The following is a 23,766-nucleotide window of genomic DNA, read 5'->3' on the forward strand; positions in this document are numbered from 1 at the left end:
TATAAAGGTTTCTGGCCCAAAGTGGGTTTCATTGCTTCCAAAAATAGTTTCCTGAGTGACTGGTGGAAGCCTGAAAACCAACAGTCAGGGAAGCATATCTGCTCATGATTAAAGTAATCTATTTTTTTAGCAGAGTATTAATTAGAGATCAGAAAGAAAAAATATCACATAGCATTTAGTCACAAGAGGCTGCTAAGCTTCTTGGTTCCTTCTCTGAGTCTTTTTCCAGCCCTGTAAAATTAGGTACCAATGCCTGCTTACTTTAAGTGAACGTGTGAGGATTAATTTGCCAGGAGCTATAACACCATTTTAAGACAAAGCACTACTTTCTTTTCCCAAACCATCTCCAATCTTCTCTCTCTCTTTCATCAGCAGCTTCATGTTGCAATTACGTATAAGTGAGAGTAGCAATTTTTTTTGTAGCCCTAAATAACTACTAAACCAAGGTGTGCCTGCACTCTGCTACTATTCATTTGTGAATTGCAGTAAGAGTTCAGGTGCTCCTCCTTTGGAGGGGAGCAATTAGAAAGCTACATATATCTCAGTTGTGTTGAGGAAAACATGGGCAGTATTGATAAATGGCCAGTTTTCTTAGGGACTGATTTGTCAGAGCAGGGAGGATGGTTATGCAGCCACTGGCATGGCTGGATGGACACGAAACACTACACTTCATACACATGACACTTCATCTTTCTGTTACAAACCACTGGCACCTCCAGGGTGTTTCCAGTTAACTGTAATGCATCTTTTTCCTGGCTTTTGTCAAGGCCAGAGGCTGGTCTGTTCTACTCAGCAGAACAGAGACTGTCAGGTAAAGCACAAGAGTGGAAATAAAGGAGAGCAGCAAACGTCCCTGCTCCTTTATATAACATTAAATAAGGGCTGTGCTTATGGAAAGAACTGCTCAGTGAATTGGCCACAGCTGTGAAGCTTGGCCTTCCTGGCTCAGGAGCCCCTGCCAGTCTAATAACTTCCACATCACAGCTGACACTGTACAGAGGGAAATTTTAGTCTTTCTAAAGACTTGAGAGAAAAATGAGTAGTATAGCAACCTTGCCTTCCCCAAACTCAGACAGGAACAACAGGAGAGAACTCGGAATAAGGCAGAATTGCAAGCCTCTTACCTTTGTCAGGCATTTTTAAGTTCATCCTCAGCTATGTGCCACAGTGCCTGGTCCTGCCAAGCTTTATCAGCAGGCTCTCTTTTCCCACTTTGCTCAGGAATGTTTGTACCTACGCAGAGAACCGAAGGCATCTCCACATCGGACATCATCACGCGCATCGTGCGCGACTACGACGTGTACGCGCGGCGCAACCTGCAGCGAGGCTACACCGCCAAGGAGCTGAACGTCAGCTTCATCAACGTGAGTGCTCCTCAAACACTCTCAATGTAAAGGAAAGGTTAAGAAATTATATCTTCCTCATGCTGCTTTTAAAAGAGCTGGAAAGAACTTAATTTAAAAGACACTGGTAAGCTGAGAGTAGTTTTAATTGCTCCTATTAATTAGCAGCTTAGTTTTCATCTTACACTTCTAACAAAGGTGCTGCTCCCCTTTCCTCCTTGAGCTATAGGTGACAATGACACACTAGGAAGGAGCCCACCCTTCCACCAGAAGCTTCTCAACCATTCACCCAAGACATGGTTTCTTTCTATATTCCTATTCCAAGAAGGCAGCCCAGAGAGCATGGATTTTGAGATCCAAAGTTTCTCTACAATGTGATAGGATTAAAAAACCAACAAAACAACAAACAAACAAAAAACAAAACCAAAAAAAAAAAAAAAACACCAAAAAACCAAAAGCCCTAACAAAGCCAATCACAGAGCAGCAGTGAAATTACTAGGGAAAGTTAAAATGGTTTTCAAAAGCCAAGGAAGTATGCTAGGAAGCTGGTACATAAATGATGCTGCTGTAGAGCTCAGAAACCACAATGGCAGGAGAGCCATGTGAAAGGATGGCTCAGATTATTCATCTTCCACATACAGACCTGCCCTTCCAATGAGAAGTAAACACTTCACGGAAATCAGACTTCACCTCCTTCATTTTCTGTTTCAAGTCTTGACTTAAGACCTCAAGATAACCCATGTAACTGAAAACTCTGTTGTGATCTCTGAGATGGCTCACAGCAGGACTTCCCACCTCCCTCCCTGGAGCCTGGAAACTCCCTTGTGAAGGACTGAATTGTGTCATTTCATTAGAGTTTATCTCTTTCTTATTTTGAAGCTGGCAGATAAACCCCAGATCACAGGGCATAAATATTTATTTCACTGTGCTTTTTTTGAGTCTTCTACACCTGTAGAAAATCTTGCTTATAAGTACTCCACTCAGAAAGATCACTATTGCAAATATCCATTAAATTAAGGCATGCTGGATGCCTTGGAGATTCTCAAATTTATCCTAAATTTATCCTTGAGCAGCTGTGAGGTTAAGATACTGTTGCATAAGTCATGCTTGCCCCCATCTCACACTATGATGTCTCCTGAAGAACCTCCTGGAATGATTGTTTAGCTTGCAGTAATTTAAATGCAGAAGTACTGATTTGTACTGGAGGCTGTTCACCTCAAAATGAAATCCCCAGGATTTCACAAGAGCACTGGTCTTGTTTGCAGAAGGGCACTGGTTTCCTCATTAAAGAGCTGATCATCCTTTAGGTACAGAGGAAGTAAGGTTTCTTTGGACCTTGGGGATATTTTTTTGTGCTTGTGGCTTGCAAAGACAGTTCTTCTAGTGATTTGTGAGCTAGAATAAACCCCCAGTGCTTGCTTTTTTAAAATAAATTCAAGTGGCCATTAAATGGAGTTAACAGAAAATTAAAAGCCAATAGTGATATGCGCTTCTACACAGACCACTACACCTTCAAGAGCACAGCCTTTGTTATTTGCTTGTACCAAGCACATAAGCATTTCAAGACAAAAGCTCTTTATTCCTGAAGTATTTCAGAAGCTTTTTCCAGGAGCTCCCTAATATTATCTTCTCTCTCTTTTTTTCAGTATGACTTAGCAATTAGGAGTTCTCTCCTTTCTGTGAAGTTTGCTGGCCACAAGCCATTGGCCTACACACATCTCTGTTGCAGCCAGAAGCTCCTGTATAAGCCAGGCTCAGAATTTATGAGAGTTTTCCTTCTGCTCTGCAGAAATCCACCCAAAGAGACATTTTAGTCCAAGTAGACATCCAGGCTGGCAAGTCAGCAGCATTTGCTAGGGAACATAGGGAGATTTACCTTTTGCCTACTCTTAAGTTTGAGCTGTTAATTTCCCACTCACGTCCTTCACAAGATTCATATCAATTTCAAAGTGCATTCAGTTTGAAAATAGACAAAGATTCAGGTAGTGGCTTTAACACAGTAATCACGCTAGAAACCTTTTCAGTATGTACCTTCTGCATTTCATTCCACAAATGATAACCTTGCCTTTATAAAAATAATGTGGGAATAGCTAACCAAGGCCATATATATTAGGATGCATTAATGCAATTTTTTTTTCTTCTTCTCAACTGTCTGTAGCTAATTATTTCTAAGTTTTTCATTAATCATTGACCACACTTTTAAAACAGGAGAAGAAATATCGCTTTCAAAACCAAGTGGACAAAATGAAAGAAAAAGTCAAGAATGTGGAGGAAAAGTCAAAAGAATTTGTTTACAAGGTGGAAGAGAAGAGCCATGACCTCATTCAGAAATGGGAAGAAAAGTCCAGGGAATTTATTGGCAACTTTTTAGAGCTGTTTGGACCTGATGGAGCTTGGGTAGGTATTCTGCCATCCCAGGAAGTCTGAGTGTTTTTATTTCTCTTCTCTAACACAGGTGAAGAGCAGATACTTTTGCTGCAGACTTTGTCTCAAAAGGCAGCACAGCAGGGTAATGGCAAACCTGGCTGCTGAAGCCATTAATGCATACCAATACTGCAACAGCAGGATTTGCTGCTTCTGGCTGTTGCTTGTTTGGGATATCTGTATTTTGTGAAGGTGTGATGATGAATTTAATACTGCATTCAGCAGAGCTGCATCGCAGCACCACACAACACAGTCTGTTGGTACTGTTAGCATTAAATGCAACCACTCCTACATCAGGGATGTACACTGGAGGTAGTGAGGAAAAACAGAACCACTGGAAAGGTTTTCAGTAGTTCTCTTCCTGGTCTGTATGCAGCAGTAGAAGATTATAATTTTCTAACTTCAAAAACTGCTGATAAAAATTCCAAGAAGTTATTTTACTTGTCAGGTTCAGGCTCCTCTAACTGATAGCAGGGAAGGTTGAGGTGGGACTGTAGCACTTACAAAGCTCTCCTTGGGATGTGCTGCCTTCACAGAGCCGTTTACTAAAGGTCCCCAAGTGCCTTGGAAAGGCAGTTCAGAATTTGCAACAGCATCTTTCTGGAGAGAAATCTGCTCAGACCAAACTCATGCACTGAGTGGTGAGCTGGTGACACTTCAGAGCCCCAGAAGAGTCCTGGCCCCCATCTGTCAGTTCTGACAGCTTGCCAAACCTCAAGAAGCTTTGTTTGCTTCTATGACTTTTCTTTGCTGCACTGAAACCAGTAACAAAGCTGAAATTGAATGTAGAGTTTGTCTGTGTTGGGATGAAAGCCCAGACCCTCCAGTGCAGGCACCATCTCAGACACACTGCTCTGGTTGCAAACTCTGAGTGAAAAAGGCACCTTCTGCTGGAAGGAACTCGGCAGGTATTTTGTTTGTAAACAAACACGTAGCAAGAGTCACAAAGCTTTTGTGAATTAAGTAGCTCACATCAGTGCTGTGTCACAACTCAGTGCTACCAAGTCATGCAGTGCCTGCCTCTTACTGCAGTTCTCATCTTTGCACTGACTTGCCATGTTGATTACCACTCTGTTGAGAAAAACACAAAATTAGGTTGTGGAGGCTTCAGAACAGAGGCTGTTATCATACAGCTACTTCTGTCCACCCAAAGGCAGTGATCACTTACCAACACGGGCCCCAGCCACACGAGCAGTGAACTTATAACAGATTGTTCAGTGACACTGGCATGTTCCTGGGGGAGGGCAAGAAGGCAACTCTTCTGGTTTACCTACATTGTCCACATCCAGATGAGCTTCCTCTGTGAGTTAGCCCACAGAGCTTGGTGTGTGTTCCCCCTATGGGATGGTCCTTTGGCCATATGTGCTGAATAACTAAAGCTGATGCTAACAGAGTATGTGAAATTCACAGGAGGTGAGAGAAGTTTAGCTGTGCAGAGACAGGGAAGGAATTCAAAAGCATTGATCCTATTTCCTGGCTCTGCCCACTCAACAGTGCATACTAATGGCATTTTTAAAAACCTTTGCTGATAAAACATTTTACCAAATTGAATTAAGGAAAAGGTGCTCTGCATATGTCTTTTAAAATTAGAAACTCTTGTTCCCTGAGTAGTGTTTGACCACAGAGTAGGAAGTCTGGCACAATCACAGGGACCTTTGCTAAGAACAAGAGGAGTGAAATCTCTTCACAGTGTTGTCGGAAAAGCATCAGTGACAGCAAGCTGAGAGGTGGTGTAGCTTTTTAAAAATCAGTTTGAGCCTTGGCAACAGGAAAGACTTTTAAAAAAATGATAACTTACTATTAGTGTCAAAACTGTTATTAGTGCTAATTTGCCTTATCACTGTTAGTTAGAAGTTGCTTTTAATGTTGACATTAAAAGTACAGGAATCGTTATGGGCATGCTGGATTCCTAGATCAGTAATTTGCATGCCATTAATATGCTATTATTATTTCACAAATAATTATTATAATATACTTTATGCTAGCATCAATTTTCTAAAAGTAAGGGCTATGTAACCCACAGAAAAATGCCTGCTCGTGAAAGAGGTCAAAATGTCAGTTTCAGATGTCTGGATGTCTGTAATTCATTGGCAATTTTGCCCACCTGTGCAATCCCCCTGTGCATATGTTTTCTGCAAGAGAGTCAGAGAGGTCAGAAACAATGATTAGTGTGGCATGAAAGTTCTCTGTGATGTGAGACAGGACCACCACACAGTCTGGCACACAGGGCCTGATGGCAGAGACACCACTCCAGGGTGCAGGAATCCATTCCAGCTCCTCTCAGACATGTACAACAGGCACCTACAGCTGAGGGCAGAGGAGAGAAAGCACAGCTCACAGGGCAGGGTTTCTGTGCCAGTCTCTCTCAGAAGTGTCCCTTCAGATGAGGTGTCCCTTCAAGGGGCTGGCTTCCCCCAGCTCAGCACACAGGGATATTTGGGGAAGGTTGCCTTCCAAACAGCTGACACACCTCAGACATCATCAGGGGCTCAGGTAAGACAGGTTGCAGCTGGAACTTGGGGATGGTGTTCAGGCCACACCACCTGTCTGCAGCCTGGACCTGAAGTGGCCTTGGAACCATCAGAAGCTCAAAAGCAGACACCCAGCTGGTACTTGCTTTGTAAAGCCAAGGGGTATCAACATACAGGCAGTAAAATTCAGAAACAGGCAAAGTATTTTTCCCAGTTGCGAGTTTGCCAAAGACAAACCCTAAACTGGTTGGGTGTACCTGAACTTGCTTGAGTCAAGGCTTTGGAACTATTTCCCTACCTGTGGTAAAGGACCACAGTGCATCCAGCCTTGTCTAACCCTCCAAGGAAGCCATTAACACTTGTTCTACTTCTTCAGCACCCAATGGCCCAAGGAGCTCCTTGCCTGCAAAGGGCATGGCTTACTGACCCTGCTAGGGCACAGCTGGAGAGAAAGGTGTTCTGAGGCAGGTGAGTGACACCACCTCCTCCTCCTGCAGAGCTGTGCTTTTAGCCAGCAGCCTGGTGGTTCCAGCTCTAATGCAGGAGGCAACGTGGAGGGGCTGGGCCCTTGCCCTGCTCAAGGTGTGAGTGCATCAGTTGTTTCAGCAACGAACTCTTCCCTGAAGGCCTGGGAAGCAGGTGTCCTGCAGCCTGGCTGAGGGACTTAGCAGGAAGGTGGGATTCTCCTTTCCAGACCTGGCCTCTGTCACTAAGGCACAGTCAAGTACTCCCTGCCACGTGGGATGGTGCAGGCCAAGCCAGGCTGGGGCACTTGGGTGTCCTCCAGCACTGCCACCACACCGCCACAAAGCACCACTGTGCCACTGAGGTGTTAGAAGTGACAACAGAAGGAAGTCAAAGTATTTTGATTGGCCAGGAAAAAAATATATTTCATATCAAACATGGGTTTTTTTTTGTTGGGGATTATCTTCAGTGAGAGGGTGAAACAAGCCAGCAGAACCTCAAATTTATGTGATCTCAAGAGAAATTTTGCACCCCTACCACTGAATTACAAACAGGCTCTGGGGCTTTGCCAGCCCTGGTGACATCCTTGCAGCTCTCAGCTGCAGAAATCCTCCCCCAGCCGAATGCTTCCTGGCACCATTTATCAGGAGCAACCACCATCTGCTAACTATTGAGATTTTAGAAGTCTTGGACCTAGCAGTAGTTCAGGGGTAGGTTACACACCATGGGTTTTTTGCTCAAGAGCCTTGAGAAGTGTAGCTCCAGGCAGGAACTGTTCTGCCACTGTGTTCTGCAGTGAAATCCAGGCTCTAAAACTAAGTCAATAAAGGCTAATGTGATCAAGATGTAAATTAGGAAAGGGAGCTCACAGAGGAACAGCTAAGTTCAGTATTTGTGCTTGATTTTTAAGCCCTGGGATTTAGCAAACACCCAGAAACCTGAGGGAGAAACCAGCTTCTGCCTCTCTGCTGGCAGGGAATACTGAGTTTCAAAGAGGAGGAGAAAGAGCAAGATGAGCAGCCAGATACTGTGTCAGCACAGGGCAGAGTCACTGCAGAGGGAAGGGGAATGGGAACAGGATGAAAACTGGGCAACTGCAAGCTGGATCTCAGCTAAAACAGGCAAACCCATACATTTTGCACAAGTATTTTCCTCTCAGACCTGAGTGGTAACTTAACTTTGTCGGGGCTGGATCTTCCTTTCAGCCAAGCATCGCCTGTGACTCAACTGCCAGTCCTGCAGCCAAGGTTGAGGCCTCTTACTCCCCATGCCCAGGAGGAGCAGCAGGGCACTCGGATTTGGCACTTCCCATGTGAAGCCTGCAGCAGCTGCACAGCACACACCATGTCTTCCGTAACCCAGCGTGATGCAAGGCCACATTGCTGCTAAAGACTAGAGGCACTTGCTTTAGTGTAGCAGATTGCTTGACTGCAGAGGTGGCTCTTCCACCCCACCAACTCTGGCAGGTCTCCACTCAGCTTTCCAAAGCAAAAGTGACAATAAAGCTCCAAGCAAAACATAGAGCCTGCAAGTGTTTTCTCTTTTCAACAGACACCCAAATTCTGACACTCCCACCCTCAATTTATGGGTTTGGGTCTTGCCTGCTCCAGGAAGCTGGGGAAGTGGCTGCCAGTACGTGGCAGGCACCAGGCTGTCTCCCTTAAGAAGGGACAGAGGAATAAAGGCTAGGAAAGCCAAGAAGCTCAGGAGGAGAGGGGTGGCCCTTCCCAACATTCTAGAAGGAAAAGGCTGTGGGAACTGGAATACTGGGTGTTCAGGCAGAAAAGTGACCTTTGGAGACAAGAGCATGACCAATACATGCAAAAAACACAAAGGGGGTCCCCCGTGCGTGGCTCAGGCCAGTACACATGGTGTTCCCACACTGGGGGTGGCCCAGCTGAGGTAAAAACTTGCATGCAAGGACCAGGTTATCATGAGCACAGCAGAGCAAACCAGCCATGCTCCAGGGCTCTGGCTCCCTGCTCGCTCCCCGGTGAGAGGCACAGTGCAGCCCCTGCCTGCCCCCAGCCTCCCCCTCTGTGCAGTACTCACAGAGCATCTTTTCACTTTGCTTTTGCAGAAGCAGATGTTCCAGGAACGAAGCGGCCGAATGCTCCAGGCCTTTTCTCCCCGGCAGAGCCCCAACAGCAGTCCTACGCGAGGCCGCTCGCCGTCCCGTTCTCCATCTCCACCCTGGGTCATCAATAAGACCTCCCCTCCCTCTTCTCCAAAAGCTGCCTCTGCCTCCCTCAGCAGCATGAGCGAGGGAGACGAGGATGAAAAATAAAATATCTATTTTTTTAACCGTGAGACAGAAGAACAAGCTATGAACTCAACCACCGGATGGGGAGAAGCGTGAGGAACACCAGGGGTACCTCTGGCAGCAGGGATCGTGCTCTGGGAGATGTCAAAAATGAACTGGAGCACTGCAAGGGAGATCTCAGGAAGAGCTTATCCCATCCCCACTCCCTCACGGGGCTGGAGGCCCAGCCAGCAGCACTTGCCAGGCACAGCCCCAGGGACTGGCAGAAAACCACCCATGTGCAAGTTCCTGCCCCTGTCCTGCTGCTTTCCAGCTGCTGCTCCAGGCACCGAGGGGGGCTGGCAGGAGGAGCCCAGCTGGCTCCCGATCCAGACCCAGCACACAGGCAAGGGCTGGCTGCAGCCTGCAGAGAGAGAAGATGCAGTTGTACCCTGCTGACCTTGAGCTCTTCTGGCACGTGAAGGAATGGCATTGCTGCAGCAAATATCTTGAGAAACTGGGAATAAAGATGGGGTTTTTTTTTTCTTTTTGAATAACATCTACCCTGGAGCCCAAATCATGCACTGAAATGAAGAGATCGCCAGGCAAGTTGGTGGAAATCCATTTAACATATTCAGTGCTGCTTGTTGACCAAGCCTCTGTGTGGGGTGTAGGTATGGAGTCAGGCTTTTTGCTTTATCAGATCACTTTTCATGTTCCTAGTGCCTGAACAGCTGCCTAATCACTTCTGGTTTGCTCCCTGGCTTTGCACTTTGAAGGCAAGAAAGTAAATGAAAAGACAGCCATAGCTGGATTGTGGTGGTGTAGGAAATAAGACAGTTTCAAGATGCTGATGGTTTTTACTGATGAATTGTAAAAATATCCCAAGGCCTTTGGACGTGGCCTCCTAGGAAAACCTGCTGCTCCCAGCTATGTATCAGCAATGACAAGCAAACAGTGCTGCTGTGGTACTCAGCCAGTACAAACTTCTCATCAAACTTTAAACAAGATGTGTTCACAGACACACTGCCCCTGCAGAGGATCTCAAGGCTATTCCTCTACACTAATATGGAGAAAAAAAAATGAAGAAAAGAACAAAGAAACTTTTTGAACAGGATTAGGCACAACTGTTTTCTTTCTCTGTCCATGACAGGTGTACAGCCTCAAGCAGAAACACAGGTGAAGCTCTCCCCTCAATGCTGATCTTCCTAGCTGGCAAAGCCGTCCTGCCTGACATCTGGTTCCACGTTCAGTCCCTCAGCTGACACCTGCTGGGGTGGCTGCAGGAGCTGGCAGGATTCCTGAGCCCTGGGGCTGCTCTGCCCCACAGCTGCAGGAAACCCCCAGCACTGTGGTGGGGCTGTGCCACTGGTGCCACTTGGCTCCCCAGCTTGCCTGGCACAACTGCCTCAGTGCACAGGCACGTTTGAGGCTCTCCAGCCCAGCAGCAGCTTTGGTGCCAGGCCAGCAGGTGACAGCTGCCACTGTCCCTGTCTCGCAGGCAGCCTGCTGGGCACAGCCTCAGGCAGCCTGGGCAGGGGGCTGCAGCCACAGCAGCACTCCTGTGCCACCACTGCCTGCAACTGCAACCCCACCAGGACACGCTGGCTGCTGGGGGCAGCACCAGTCAGCATTTGCTGGATCCCTGCACAGGCAGCACAGGAAATGCTGGAGGAGGGAGGGTTCCACGTCTCTCTTGGGAAAAAGCGGAGGGACCCAGATGCCCAAGCATGTGAGGTGGCTGTGCTTGCTGGCAGCAGCACCCCCTGGCTGCTGTCCTTACCTCCCTGGGTGACCTGGTTGATAGGTAGAAACCTTTCCAGATACTCTCCTGGGCAAGTAAATTATAAACCTTGGTACCAGGCACCAAATTAGCCCCACACTCTGCTCACTCCCTACAGCTTTCATCCCTCCTCCACTACAAGGTAACTGATTTACTTTGGCAACGTTTTGCCAGACCACCACAAGACCAAGTACAACATCTCATGCATTTTGTCCTCTGGAGTCAAGCTAGTTCCTTCACAGCTGCCAAAACAGGTGAGCAGGAAATAGGGTGGAATGTGCAAAGGGACAGCCACAGATATTTCAGCTGCCACCAGCTGTGTGCCTGATGGGACGATGCAATTAAGACCTTTCTCAGCCTTAGGCAACCTGTTACTGTAATTTCATACCTGGGATGCACTTGTTAGTTTTTCTGATCCTTTGCAAGTCTTAAGTCTTCCCATCACAAACCACTCCTCCACCACAGGAACTGTCTGCTTCTACTGGTGCTGTTGATAGACGAGCCATATCCAAATGCAGTGGAGGTGGGCAAGGATTTGTTGTTCTTGGCTTTTACCGTTGTTTCTTGTTCGTTTTACTTTCCTAGCAGTTCCTGTTCAGCAGCCCTTGCTCAGTGGGTTAAGTGGAGACAGCACCACGACTTGTACATGGGAAGTAGAGAAAAACTCAGCAGTGACCTGTTCTTAACAGAATGTTTGTCAGGGTCACAGGTGGCTACCCAGCCACAAAGCCATATTCTGTACCAGGTGTCTTGTTTGCATTTAGGATATCACTAAGCTGAAGCCTTTGCCCTGCTGGTACATTCATGTGCTGTCTCCTGCAAACCAGAACCTCATGGTGTCTGGACACGTGGAAGACAATTTTGCACTTCTGAGTCATGGTTGGGTTTTCCTTTTCACAAGTATTGCTTTAATTTAGTCCTATTTATCAGCCAAGCTCCACATGAACAATAAAGTGTATGACAGACACAGCTGCCTCTCCCCTTCATTTTACAGCATCTTTGGACAGGTGAACACAACCTGCAGAGGAAACCCCAGTGGTGGCACAGTGACTGTCATCCCCATCCTTGGTAGCCCAGGGCTTTAGGCCTCTACAAAGCCACGAGAGCAGCTCTGCCAACATGCCCAAAAAGCTGCTGCTTGTTCTGCTGCTCTCTGCACTAACAGGATCACCTCTCCTTGCCTTTACCTTGCAGCCAGAAAAGTGTGGGGGAAGGTGAGGAAGTGCTTGTCCCAGCTGGAAAGGTGCAGCATTAGACATGAGCAGACTGATACCTTCTTTACCCTGCCCCAGCACAGTGGAATCAGGAGCCAATATTTTAATTCTTACTTCAAAGTGGAAGAAAGAAATAATGCTTTTGCAGCCATTCTGGTTCCACTGCTGAAAACCATCCCCAGCAGCAACTGAGTTGCTCTCGTGGGTGCCAAGATGATGTATGGCTGTGCCAGATGGAAAATGGCAGCAGCAAACATGAGCCACAGGGACAAATCCTGACACTGGCTTTTGGACTTGACTCTTCGCTGAACCAAGTCAGTCTGGTGTACAAATATTCCTGCTTTGCTCTTTCCCATTTGTCCTTTCTGTAAGAAGTCAGTACCTGCAGCAGCTCTAAAGATTATTTATTCAACAGTCCTGCCTCAGGCAGGGAGCAGCTGAAACAGCAAATGGAGGCTCAGGACTTCCCAGCCAAGACATTTTTAATTACAGAGTAAGCAAATTTCAAAGTCATTGAGCATAGGAGATAAACTATTTAATGGCACAGAGTCTATACCAAAACACTCCCAGATAATACAAATTCCCTGTATCACCTGAGATGGATTTGGGTCTGTTCCCAGCAGTGCCTTGGTAGCCCTTGGGAGATGTGTAAGAACATCCCTGGGAGTGAGCTTACAGTGTGCAGCCCAGCCCAGAGGGGAGCCTTGTTCTGGCTGGTGGCAAACCCCTGAGGAACAAGGCAGTCCCTGAACCAACATCAGGCCTGTCAGCCCAGCAGCAAGGAAGGTTTGAGGCTACAGTAAATCTCCTTGTAAAAGGGCACCAAATCATCATGGAAAGTCTCCTGTGTGATAGCACGTAACTCCCTGACCTTCTCATGAAACAGAGCTGAAAATGAGGCAGAAAATGGAGCCAGGGCTTTGCCTCTTGCATGGAGACCCTTTCAAGTATCAAACCATCTTACAAACTCCTCTTCTGTCTGGATTTTCACAAGAGCTCACTTTCATCTGGCAACACAATGTGTGTTCCACAAGCACACACAGGGTGTTTTCTGCCCTTTTCTTTCCGAAGGGAAGGCCCTTTCCTGGTGTAAGGAGAGACAGCATCAACATTTCTAAACCAAATGGAAATCAAGGCCACTGCCTCATGGCTCTTCCTGAGGGGAGAAGAGACAGACAGACTGAAATAAAAATAACTGAAAGCCTTTGGACAGGCACTTCACTGTGCTAAGTGGGGAATGTGGGACTGAGACTCCAGCAGACCCTGAGGTGCTTGCCAGGACCAGCGGAATGCAGCAGGTTCCTGTGTTACACAATTCCTCAAATGTGACACCTGAGCTCCCCTGCCCCAGCAGGTACTCATGGCCAGGTCAAACGGTTCTTTCACACCTGGTATCTCCATCTCCTTTTAGAGGCTCTCTTCAACAACATCAATCTCTGCTTCAACAAGAAATGGGAAGTTCTGAGCCAGGTGAAGCAGTTTTGCCTTTCACAAAAACACAATTTTTTTTTATGTTTAATGGGATTAATGAAGACAAAAATGTTCCATTATCTCAAAACAATTATTCCTGTGCCTAAGCACGTGACAGCAGGAACACTCAAAGGGAAAATCCTCCCTGGTGGCACCAACCAGGCTGCATGTGCACATCAAGTCTCACGCATATTTCAAATTCTAGAAATAGCTTTGAGAGAATAAATTATGTCCTCTTCAGCACATTTTGTGGGTATTTTTTTTACCATATTCCTGTGATTCTCATAATTAATAATTTCATTAATTATGAGAATCACAGGAATACGGTAAATGAGATTAATAATATCTTTTTTTACCGTATTCCTATGATTCTCATTATTAATAATCTCATAATAATATTTCTCTACAAACACTGGTTTTCCATAAAATAAAGTGACTGTGAACTGCAAAGGCATCAGAGATGCAGTCAGAGCAGATTAATTATAACCTGCTCTTTACAAGTGACCACTTCTGATTACCAACAGAGGATGTTATTTTAATCTTCTACACACCATTCTGGGCTCCAGCTTTTTCATTTCAAAACTAACACATGAACCAGTAGGGATCCAGTTACTCTGCTACTTGGCCATACTTAAGATAGTTTATATCATCATCAGTGTAAAAGTTAATGAGCTTCATTTTTACCAGTGTCCTGAGCTTGCACTTCTATGGTATGTCATTAAAAGCCAAAGGCCAAAACAAAACGGGAAACTATCCCTTGGGGGAAATTTTCATTTGTTCCACTCATCCCCCCTTGGTTATCTAAAAGGCCTCTCACAAATGAGTGCATTTATTCTAGAAAAGAACCAACCTAGCATTTTAAATATTCATATTGTTCACATGCAAACAAAACTGCATAAAGCCATATCCTGTGTAAGAATTAACAAAATGCCCCCAGAATAGCTGGTTCCAAATTAAATATAATTCAAACAGCATCACAAATCTTGGGTGGCTTGTTTTAATTTCCTTTTTCCTCCACAAGAGAGCCTTTTCTTCAAATGACCCACAGCACTAACCTGGTACCACAGCCAAGAGAACATGAAGAACTGTCAGAAAACCCATAAGCTCACAGTCTATATCTTTTAGAGAAAGGGAAAAAGAAATAATGCTATGAGGTCAAACACCTCTATTCTGACACCTTTAAACTTCCACTTGGGGAAGTCAAATAAATTTGTCCTTCAGAATGTAGAGCTAAACCACACAGGAGCTAATTAAAACCCAGCCATTATGCAATGAGTGGTGGTGGTACCATGCCATCAGCAGAACTGACTCCAGCCAGTCTGACCTGAATGAAATTGCCCCCACAGAGAACCACCCAAGACATCTTGCATGTTTTACCCAACTGTTTACCAAGAAGCCAAAAGTTGAGATGCATTATGTATTTCAGCACTAACAGCAAAACAAAATGCATTTCAAAGGAGCAGAATAAAGCATAAGTCCAGCCTCTTCACCCATGACAAATGGCTATTTGTGAAGCAGTTTGTGAGTGGCAGCTGTGTCCATTACAACCTGCAGGCCCCAGCAGTTTTATACAGGCAGTTCTCAAGTGCTGCCTCACACTGACACTGACACCCATTCACTGAAGGGACACCCAGATCTGAAAACCAAGAAGGAAGATTTGTTCCCCTGGGGGGAAAACTTTACCTTTAATGCAACAACAGAGAGAAACTACCCCACAGCTGTGACACACACTTGGCACACACAGAGCCACCTTCCTTTACCTCAGTGCAAACCTCACCATGCCTCGAGTGCTGGGCCTCCACCACCCCAGGACCCCCTCTCAAGCATTCCATGCACACAAAGAGATTTATTAACCAAATAATAATTTATTGACCACCTGGATCAGGCAAGGGAGGCGCTCAGGGGCAGCCATGCACACCCACAGGCCTGGGTCTGCCAGGACAGCTCATGGCACAATGTGCAGCATCAGCTCCCACAACCACAAGCACTTCAATCAAACTCCTCTGGAAATTTCCAAATACCAGAACAGTCACCATGGGACCTTGAAAATGGGAAGAACTGAAGCTTTCTTCTGAAAATGATCTTTTAAATCAGTGTGTTTGCAGGTACCTGCACATTTATTAATTTCAGGAAAAGAATCCACAGTGGCAGATCAAAATGGAAAATTGTTTTACAGTGTTCAAGTGCTGGCTCCAGCTGCAGTGGCAGAAGCAGTGATGTGTCTACTGCCTCTGGACTAGGAGACACGAGGGGAGCAGCTTGGGCCAAAGAAATACAAAAATTAAGCAAGTCACTAGGACAGAAAAGGACTTTGGGATTGCTGTGGCACCATTTCTAAAGGCTGCTGCTCTTAGACAACACAAGCAGGCATTATTTACTACACTCCTTGTAACTCCCAGAGAAGATAGTACAAAAGCTTCAAGTAAAAACAGCCTCTGAGTTAGATCATGAATATAAACTGATCAGACATTTTAAAAACATTTATTTTTTCCTATCAAGCATGCCTGACATGTTTTATATGTCTCACTTCATTTAAAAACTGTCTACTGCAAGACTTCTTTCCACTGAAAACAACAAATTAAAGTACTTAGTAAGTCTGCAGCCATCTAAAAAAGGCATGAATTGTATAACAAGAAAGAGATCCCTTATTACAAATTGTTCTCCCACATATGCCTGTGTCCTAAAGCCATAAATCTTCATTATACTGCTGCTGCAACTGTTTGCTTTATCTTCCACAGGCAGCAACTGTCAAATATGCAGTACATGCTGACACATTTTGCAATTTTGAGCTACTTAATTAACTACTCAGCTCCTGTGAATACCCTGCCATGGCAAATGGTAAGCAGTGAGAAAGTACAACACACAGATTTCTTCTCAGCTGAAGTTTTAAAATAAATTCTTAATCTGAAAGAAAATTATCTCAGCTCTAGCAAAATTCTGGCCATCTGGAGCCTCATTTATTACTTAATAAGAAAGCTAACGAGCCAAGTAAGATGGGTCCCCAAGTCCCCAAGCATTTTCCTGCTCTGGAACTGCTTGGTAACAAACTTTGGGTTTTTTCATTTTCTTGAATAACTTATGAATGCATATAAAATGTCATGGAATGCTGAAGAAATTTCGAGGTAGAAGCCTTGGGTGTTATATATCTGTTTCCAACAGCTATTTTGGCTGTCAAGAACAATCTGAGAATTAGCTTTTGGGAGGTTTATATAGCAGAAAAAACCCCAAAGCCAAAAGGTGCTCATATGCTAAAATTCCTCTGAGCTCCCAAGTGAGCTGTCTGAGGATGCTCCTCTGTAGGCACGTGAGAAATTGACCTCGGACTGCCAAATCACAAACTGAGCTCCATATTGTGTGAAACCAAACCAGGCCCTTAAAAATGTCAACATGTAGTTTTTATGTAATTTTATTTGTCAACCACGGAAGGAAAAAGGAAAACGAGTACACACAAGTCAAATACACAGGTAATAGACTAGAAACAAGACAAGTATCATAAGATTCCAAAATAAATTTAAAATATCACCAAGTAATCTCATGAAAAAATACCTTCTCACCCCTCCATTACAGGTTTAGTAGATTCAAACAATGCCACACCTCAGAGGAAAGGCACCACAAGACCACTTTCCCTCGTGGATGCAACCCAGAGCAGCTCACCAGGAAGAGCTGTCCTGTACCTGACCCTGGGGACAAAGGGATTTGACTTCCACCCACATGACAAACTCATCACAGCCAGTCAGGGTCAGCACAGCCTGCAGCTCCCTGAGGACAATCCCTGCCCAGAGCATCCAGGGCACTGCCTGGCACCTGCTCTGCCTGATGTCACCTGCAGAGGGTGTGGATTTCAAAGGACTCTGTCCAACACCTCTTGGCAGTTTCAGTTCCAAGGAAAAATTCAATAAAACAATTAACACCAGAAGGACAATGTCAATTATCATACACTCATCAATCCTTCTAGTACCACATGAAAACCCCTCTGGATTTAAGAAGCAAACAAGTTCACTATGCTGATTTCTGAGGACTTTTAAGGCAACATAATGCTTCAATTAAAGCACATGAACTTTAAATTTTCTTATTTATTTTTAATTAGAAAGCCACTTCAATTACACAAATCTTCATTTTTTTAAAATTAATATCAACAGCCTGAGTCCTGATCCTGAGAACATTCATTTGAGTGGCATTCCTCTCATACACTGTTGACTTGTGCAAGTATTTGCAAGACTCAGCCCTGAAGTCACTGCACAATTTATAGCTACGTTCCTCATTTGTGAACAAACTCAACCTCTGAAGTCAGTAACACATTGTTCTGTCACGTGCCCTCATATTCTCTTAACTTCAGCAAAAACACATTTACATATGTGAATCCATAGGCAGGTGTGGATGCCAGGAAGAAGCAAGGAAGAGCTACCAGAAAGCACAGCAGCCTGGAAACAAGCAAGGAAAGGGACCACTGTCCAATGGGGCACGTTATCCTCAAGATAAATACTAACACTGAACATTGAGGCTGTTTTCTACAGAATTACTTCCATGAATCTTGACCACTTTTGCAGCACCTCACACATAAGGATCTAGAAGTACCCATTAATAAGGTGAGGAGGGAGGAAACCTCTTCCATGTCAATGAGGTCAAGGTATCACCTTAAATACATTGTCTGGGTGGAGGTGAACAGGAGATTGCACTAAAGATCACTCTTGCTCACTTCTTGGAGAAAATGAACAGCTGTTTCAGAGCAAATGCTACTGAGGACAAAGAAAAGAATGCTACCCAGTTGTAGCAGTAAATGCAGCCTTTCATGGCCAGAAAGTAGCCTGAGTTTTCCAAGAACACTATAATTAATATCCATGTTCTTTAAGCATGTGCCAATGGACCTGCTTTAAACACTGCCCAAGAGGTAGCACAGACTGCAGCAGGACAAAGATTTCTCTGTGCTCTCCTAGGTCATCATAGTCAATTACACAGGCAAAGACTGCACCTGAGTTGCAAAAGAAGCATTTTGGTATCTTCTGAATTTTTCTCTGAAAGACCCCTTGCTGCCTTGAAACAAAGCCTAAAGAGCAGGGAGCATATGTACACAATTTGGAGAGACTCCTATTAATATTAAACTAGGCAGAGGATTAATAAAATTACATTCAAGACACATACACCAGAAAAATGCACATTGGACAAAAAGTAAACTATTTGTTACACTATGACATACAGAAGTTGTTTGTAAATTCTCAGGAAGAATCAAGGAGCAAACATCTCTCATTCAGTTTGCTAATCATAAACACAACAGGTAAGGAACATTTTCACTGAAAACTTTTTTGTATTTCTGTGTCCTGTAAGTCAAGACAAGCAGGTTGCAATGACATCAGCAGGCCATAACTCTGAAAATCATAAAAATTGTGTATCATCAGAAAGTTTGGAATTAACAGCCCCAAGATATTAAAACATAGTTATTATAAGAGATTCCAATCAAAGGTGGAAGTAACTGAAAAAAAATCAGTATCTGTAATTAAACCAGCCATATTAAAAACCCACCCATGCTCATTTTTCAGGCACAGCTATTGAAAAACCCTCTCCTAATTGAAGGTCTGCTGTTGCTGCTTCCTAAAACAGCTTTCAGACTAAAATCCCTATGTAGAAACATGGCATAAGGACAATGGGTGGGGAACAACTGATGGCACTCCTGGGATTGCCATTAAAGCACAGGCTGCCTGGACAGGGTTGGAGAGAAGTTCTCTCTTGTATTCATTGTAATGCCCCCATAAAGACCTTGGGGAATGGAAAGAAAATTAACTCCTTGTGCTCCAGCTGTTTTGAGGTGTTTGTACAAGCTCAGGGTTCTTGGAAATGGGTGCCATTTCAGGGGAGTTCCGTTTTCAGGTACTGGAGCACTCCAGTCCTGCAAGCAGCCAGATGTTTTTGTGGATCAATGACATCACTAACACAGCACAACATCCTCCACAGTAACTTCAGCTTTTGTTCAGTTTCCATGGTTTACATCCCATGGCTCCCATGGCCTACATGGAAACAAGTCCAGTGTGTCAGCATCCTTCCTTTGCTTTCTGTTCCCTCTCCTCATCATGTATAAGGAGACAGCCAAAAACAAGTACCAGGTCAGGATTTATACTTCAAAATACAATTTCTAACAAAAGCTGAAACTCAATTTTCTTATGAAGACTACCTCATTCCTTGGAATGTTTTGGGTAATGTTCTATAAAAAACTGACCACATGCAACCAAGGAAATACTAGTTTCATCACAGGTTTCTATCTTTAAGCAAAATCTCCTCTGCAATTACTATAAAACAAACAACTTGAAATAATTTTAAAAACAGTATGAAGTTACAGGTGGGGGCAGAAGATAAATGACTGAATTTTAGTAGATGTGACTTGCAACCAGTGTTTCAGTCAAACCATTGCCCTGGTTTCAGCACAGCTGTATTGCTTGAATAACCAGCTGCCTTCTCTGCAGCAGTGCCTGCAGTGCTGGGAAGCTGCTGCTCTGGAGGCCACACATGTCACAGCCTCACTGTGCCCTGCCAGGATCCTCTGGCCAGGCCCCAGCAAGTCCAGTTTGGATCAGGAGGGCCCCATCAGCCCCCTCCTCTTCCTGCCCCTGGCAGAGGGGGCTCTGGGGGGCTCTGAGGGCAGCACTGCCCAGCTGAGCACAGGGAGAGCCTTCAGCAGCCGCCCTGCTGCCCCTGATCCGAGGGAAAGGCAGCAGCCCATGGACACAAGGAGCCAGTGCTCCAGGGCCTGATCCCATCCCTGTGTGAGGAACAGCCACAGGACCTCCAGCCCTGGGAGCTCAGCACTGGCACACAGGTCTGGGAACTCTCTGCAACAGGCAAGGCAAGAACTTCCACTGCTCAGAAATGGGGCTCTATGGAGTTTATTGCTCAAAGCACTTTATAATCCTTCAATGAGATGTGCTATGAAGTGCAAAGTACTATTGTAAAGTCAAACTAAGATTCATTTTGTTTTTTTAAAATACCTAGGAATTTCTCAGCATTTCCCTAATAAATCAGTTCTTTATAAAAATAAATACTGGGAGGACAAAAGGGACAGTTCCCCCACAATTTTAGCAAACAAGTTTCATTTTTCCATGCTAAAATCTCTATTATCTTTCCAAAAAATATCAAAACACCTAAGAGAAATTGAGGGTGCATCAGAGCTGCTTACAACTCATCTTCTTTATTGCCACAGCTAATGTATCACCAGAGCTTCTAAATTTCACAGGTTTTTCTGAAAGGCCATAGTATCAGAAACAGCATTTGGCAAAGACTTTCTGAAGAACAGTTTTCTAATAGTCAGCAATGACCCTTACGATAAATTTAAGGGGAAAATACTTGGATTTTTTTCATCTTTGATATTTTTTAACTTAAATCAGGTACTGGCCACATTTTGTCCCTCCCATTTCTACTGTATTTCCAGTTTCATGTACTTAGACCAATAACATGTTCCAAAGGCTGGTGTACAACATCTTTATATACACTACAAATTCAGATTACCAGACTGCAGTCAGACATTGAATGTATAAATAACTTTGCAAACTATTTACAGGTTTTAAACTAATCAGGTTTCAAACAACCAACACTCTTAAGGCAAATTCATTTGTGTGACGGCTGTCTGGCCTCTCAGCATTTCTCTCCCCTCCCCAATTCCCCTAAAATGATAAGCAAATAGGAACTTGAATTACCCCCTGCCCCTGTATTGACAGAATTTCTTGTATGAAGAGATGATCTAACTACTTAGGAGCTTTCCTCAAAACAAGGAAAAATGCATAGAAATGCATTTCTGTGTCAAGAAAATCATTAAGTTGCATACCAAGGAGTGGAAGTCCTACCATCTTATAACAACACAACTTTTGTATGCACATGACAAATGGGTTTGGGAATTTGGAGAAAGCATCAGTTTAAAGCTGCACAACCCTTTTTAGAACTATGCATTTATAAACTCACTAGAGATAAGATCTGAAGAGCTCAAAGGGATTTTCTCTTAGTGGTGACACTGTGCAATACAAATGCTGCATGAAGCACACGTTTAACTAGGTCAGAATTTTTCTCTTACACCATATTGCTGTGCAAGATACTATTCACCACTCAGGGGTTCTGCACACCTTACCAATCCTTACATTGGAATAAGAATTGGCCACTTCAAATAGTATCTTTTTGTTACAATATTGTGTTCCTAAGTGCAGTCACAGTGCAATCCCTTTTGTCAATGCATGACTGAAGCAACCAAGCATATTCTGGTGAAGTACACAGGATTCACATACCAAACGTGCTCAGTGCCCTCCTGCAAGTCCCAATCATCACTTTGTTCTTAGTATTTTTCAATGCCTTGATCAGGTCTTTGTTTGGAAGTAATTAGCTACTGTGGTTTGAAGGATTTTGGAACAAAGCAGAGACTTTATACTGAATGCAGAGGTCATCTCCAACAGAGACAAAAGGTGGCAAATTATCGATTGGCTTTGTATTTAGAAGCATCCCTTGGTTCACTGCTGGGATTGCTCCAGTCATCTGCTTCAGGTGTGGTCTTGTAGTGCCGCCATGCTGACTTATTAAAAACAGGAAGTCTTTCAAATGATTCACTTGAAAGGGCCTATGGAAAAACAAAAGGAAGGTTAGGTATCACTGGAGATACAGAGCAAGGTGATACTCTGGGAGTTCTACAGTTACAACTTCTGCACCCAATAAGTGTCACAGTTATCCCAGTGTTACATGTCACAGCACTACTTTGAAAATACTTGAGCTGGGACTAGTAGCTCTAGTTATACTCAAAGTCTCAGTCAAAGTTAAAAGAAAATAACAGCATTGAAAATTACTTCCCTTCTTTCCAGGGAGTGATGTCTACACAGATGGCAAGAAATAGATTTTTGGTCAGAAACATTTTAGTGGATTTGTCACTGACATAAAGCAGACAGCTACTCCAACACTTCCCCTCCCCAGAGCACTTGGGCTCTGCCAGCACACTGACCTGTGGGGGCTGAGCCAGTTCAGTGCCCTGGGCCACCTTTTTCCTCTGAAAAAGGCCAGACAGTTTTCCTCCACACATACATGCAGAGGATCAAACCCATCAGAAGCAGAGGAGTTCACAACTCACTTGCCATATACAGCAGGGCACAGTGACAGTGCCAAGCCAACAACCTACATGAGCTATACACTCTGTTCTTTTAAACTCCCTGATGGAATTCAAGCAGTGTCAACCTTTAGCCCCTGAGTAGCCTGGGCTGTCTCAAAAAATGACAACAGGATCAATAGTCTATTGCATCAAGAACTGCATGGAATAGAACATATTTGCTAGTCAGGAGCTGGCCAATAGCCTTGTCATTTCTATTGTGGCCAAAACTTAGAATCAAAAAGCATTAACCAAAATTATCTCTTATCACAGCTCTTGTAAGATTCACTACTTATGACAGATTAACAAAATGCAGCAATCCAACATAGGGACTGAAAAAAAAGCAAACTAACAAGTGTTAGTGCTAGATTACTATATATAATCTTGGGGTTTAGGATTTTATGTAACTGACTTAGGTAAAAGTGTCAAAGATAGCAAAAAGAAATTTGAAAACAAGCTGAAGAGTGAAGAGAATCTGCTACAAACAACCTGCACTGCATTACTAGTTTAAAAAAGGGTGAAATTCATACCTTCAAATAAATAACAGCATCTGAACCCACGCCTTCCATTGAGTAGAGTTTAAGGTCACCTTGAAAGTACCTCGCGTACAGACGGGAAATGGGCAATCCATAGCCAAACCCAGCCTGCAAAAGCAAGAGAACAAAGGTAAAAACATGATGAAAAGTTAAAAAAATGCAACAGACCTCTGCATTAATTTACAAGAGAGGATACCTAAATATTAGATTTGTATCAAATTCTTTTTGAAGCTTTCCTTTATGTCTCAGCTTATACTCTAAGTCCATATTCAGCCTTTTGAGCAAACTCCTTTTTTCCTGGGCATTAGTTTTTGGTACAAAAAGGGCTGAGTCCTTTGCTAGAAGTCCTTTGTCCATTTGCACTTTCTCAGAGGCAGGCAGGTACCAGACATGCTGTCAGTAACCAGCAAAGCAAACCAATGCTCTGCACAGCTTCCTCACTGTGAGGACCATTGCATTCTTTCTTTGGAAAAAATCAGAGTTTTGAAAGCAGATTTTTTCTCCCCCAAGCCTGCAATCGTTCTCTCAAATGTCTCCAGACTTAAAAACTACACAAGAAAGCCACAGACAACTCCTGTCTGCTTCATCTGGGTCACACTATTAAGTGACTGCTGATGCCCCAGTGCCACAGAGATCAGCAGAGTCCTGCAGAGAAACAGACTGACAGAAGGCAAATTATCCTCTCTGTTTAACAAAAGATCAGGATTCCACAGCACTG

General features: G+C 44.2%; 2 protein-coding genes across 3 annotated transcripts in view; one reads left to right on the forward strand and one right to left on the reverse strand.

Moving 5' to 3' along the window:
• Positions 1-11,695, forward strand: part of PCYT1B (phosphate cytidylyltransferase 1B, choline) — a 31,916-nt gene extending 20,221 nt beyond the window's left edge. The window contains exons 6-8 of one of the 2 annotated variants that reach the window (XM_036382388.2): positions 1,222-1,364; positions 3,552-3,740; positions 8,784-11,695. In XM_036382388.2, coding sequence (XP_036238281.1) covers positions 1,222-1,364; positions 3,552-3,740; positions 8,784-8,990 — 539 coding nt within the window. In that variant the 3' untranslated portion in view covers positions 8,991-11,695. Of the gene's footprint in view, positions 1-1,221; positions 1,365-3,551; positions 3,741-7,908; positions 8,225-8,783 lie in introns of those variants that run through there. The other variant, XM_036382405.1, reaches the window with a different exon arrangement.
• Positions 11,696-16,802: 5,107 nt separating this feature from the next.
• Positions 16,803-23,766, reverse strand: part of PDK3 (pyruvate dehydrogenase kinase 3) — a 54,628-nt gene continuing 47,664 nt past the window's right edge. Inside the window, exons 10-11 of the mRNA XM_036382374.2 lie at positions 23,043-23,156; positions 16,803-21,996 (exon numbers count right to left, since the gene is read on the reverse strand). Coding sequence (XP_036238267.1) covers positions 21,853-21,996; positions 23,043-23,156 — 258 coding nt within the window. The 3' untranslated portion in view covers positions 16,803-21,852. The remainder of the gene's footprint in view (positions 21,997-23,042; positions 23,157-23,766) is intronic.

This window comes from Molothrus ater, chromosome 2, assembly GCF_012460135.2.
Source record: "Molothrus ater isolate BHLD 08-10-18 breed brown headed cowbird chromosome 2, BPBGC_Mater_1.1, whole genome shotgun sequence".
Taxonomy (NCBI): domain Eukaryota; kingdom Metazoa; phylum Chordata; class Aves; order Passeriformes; family Icteridae; genus Molothrus; species Molothrus ater.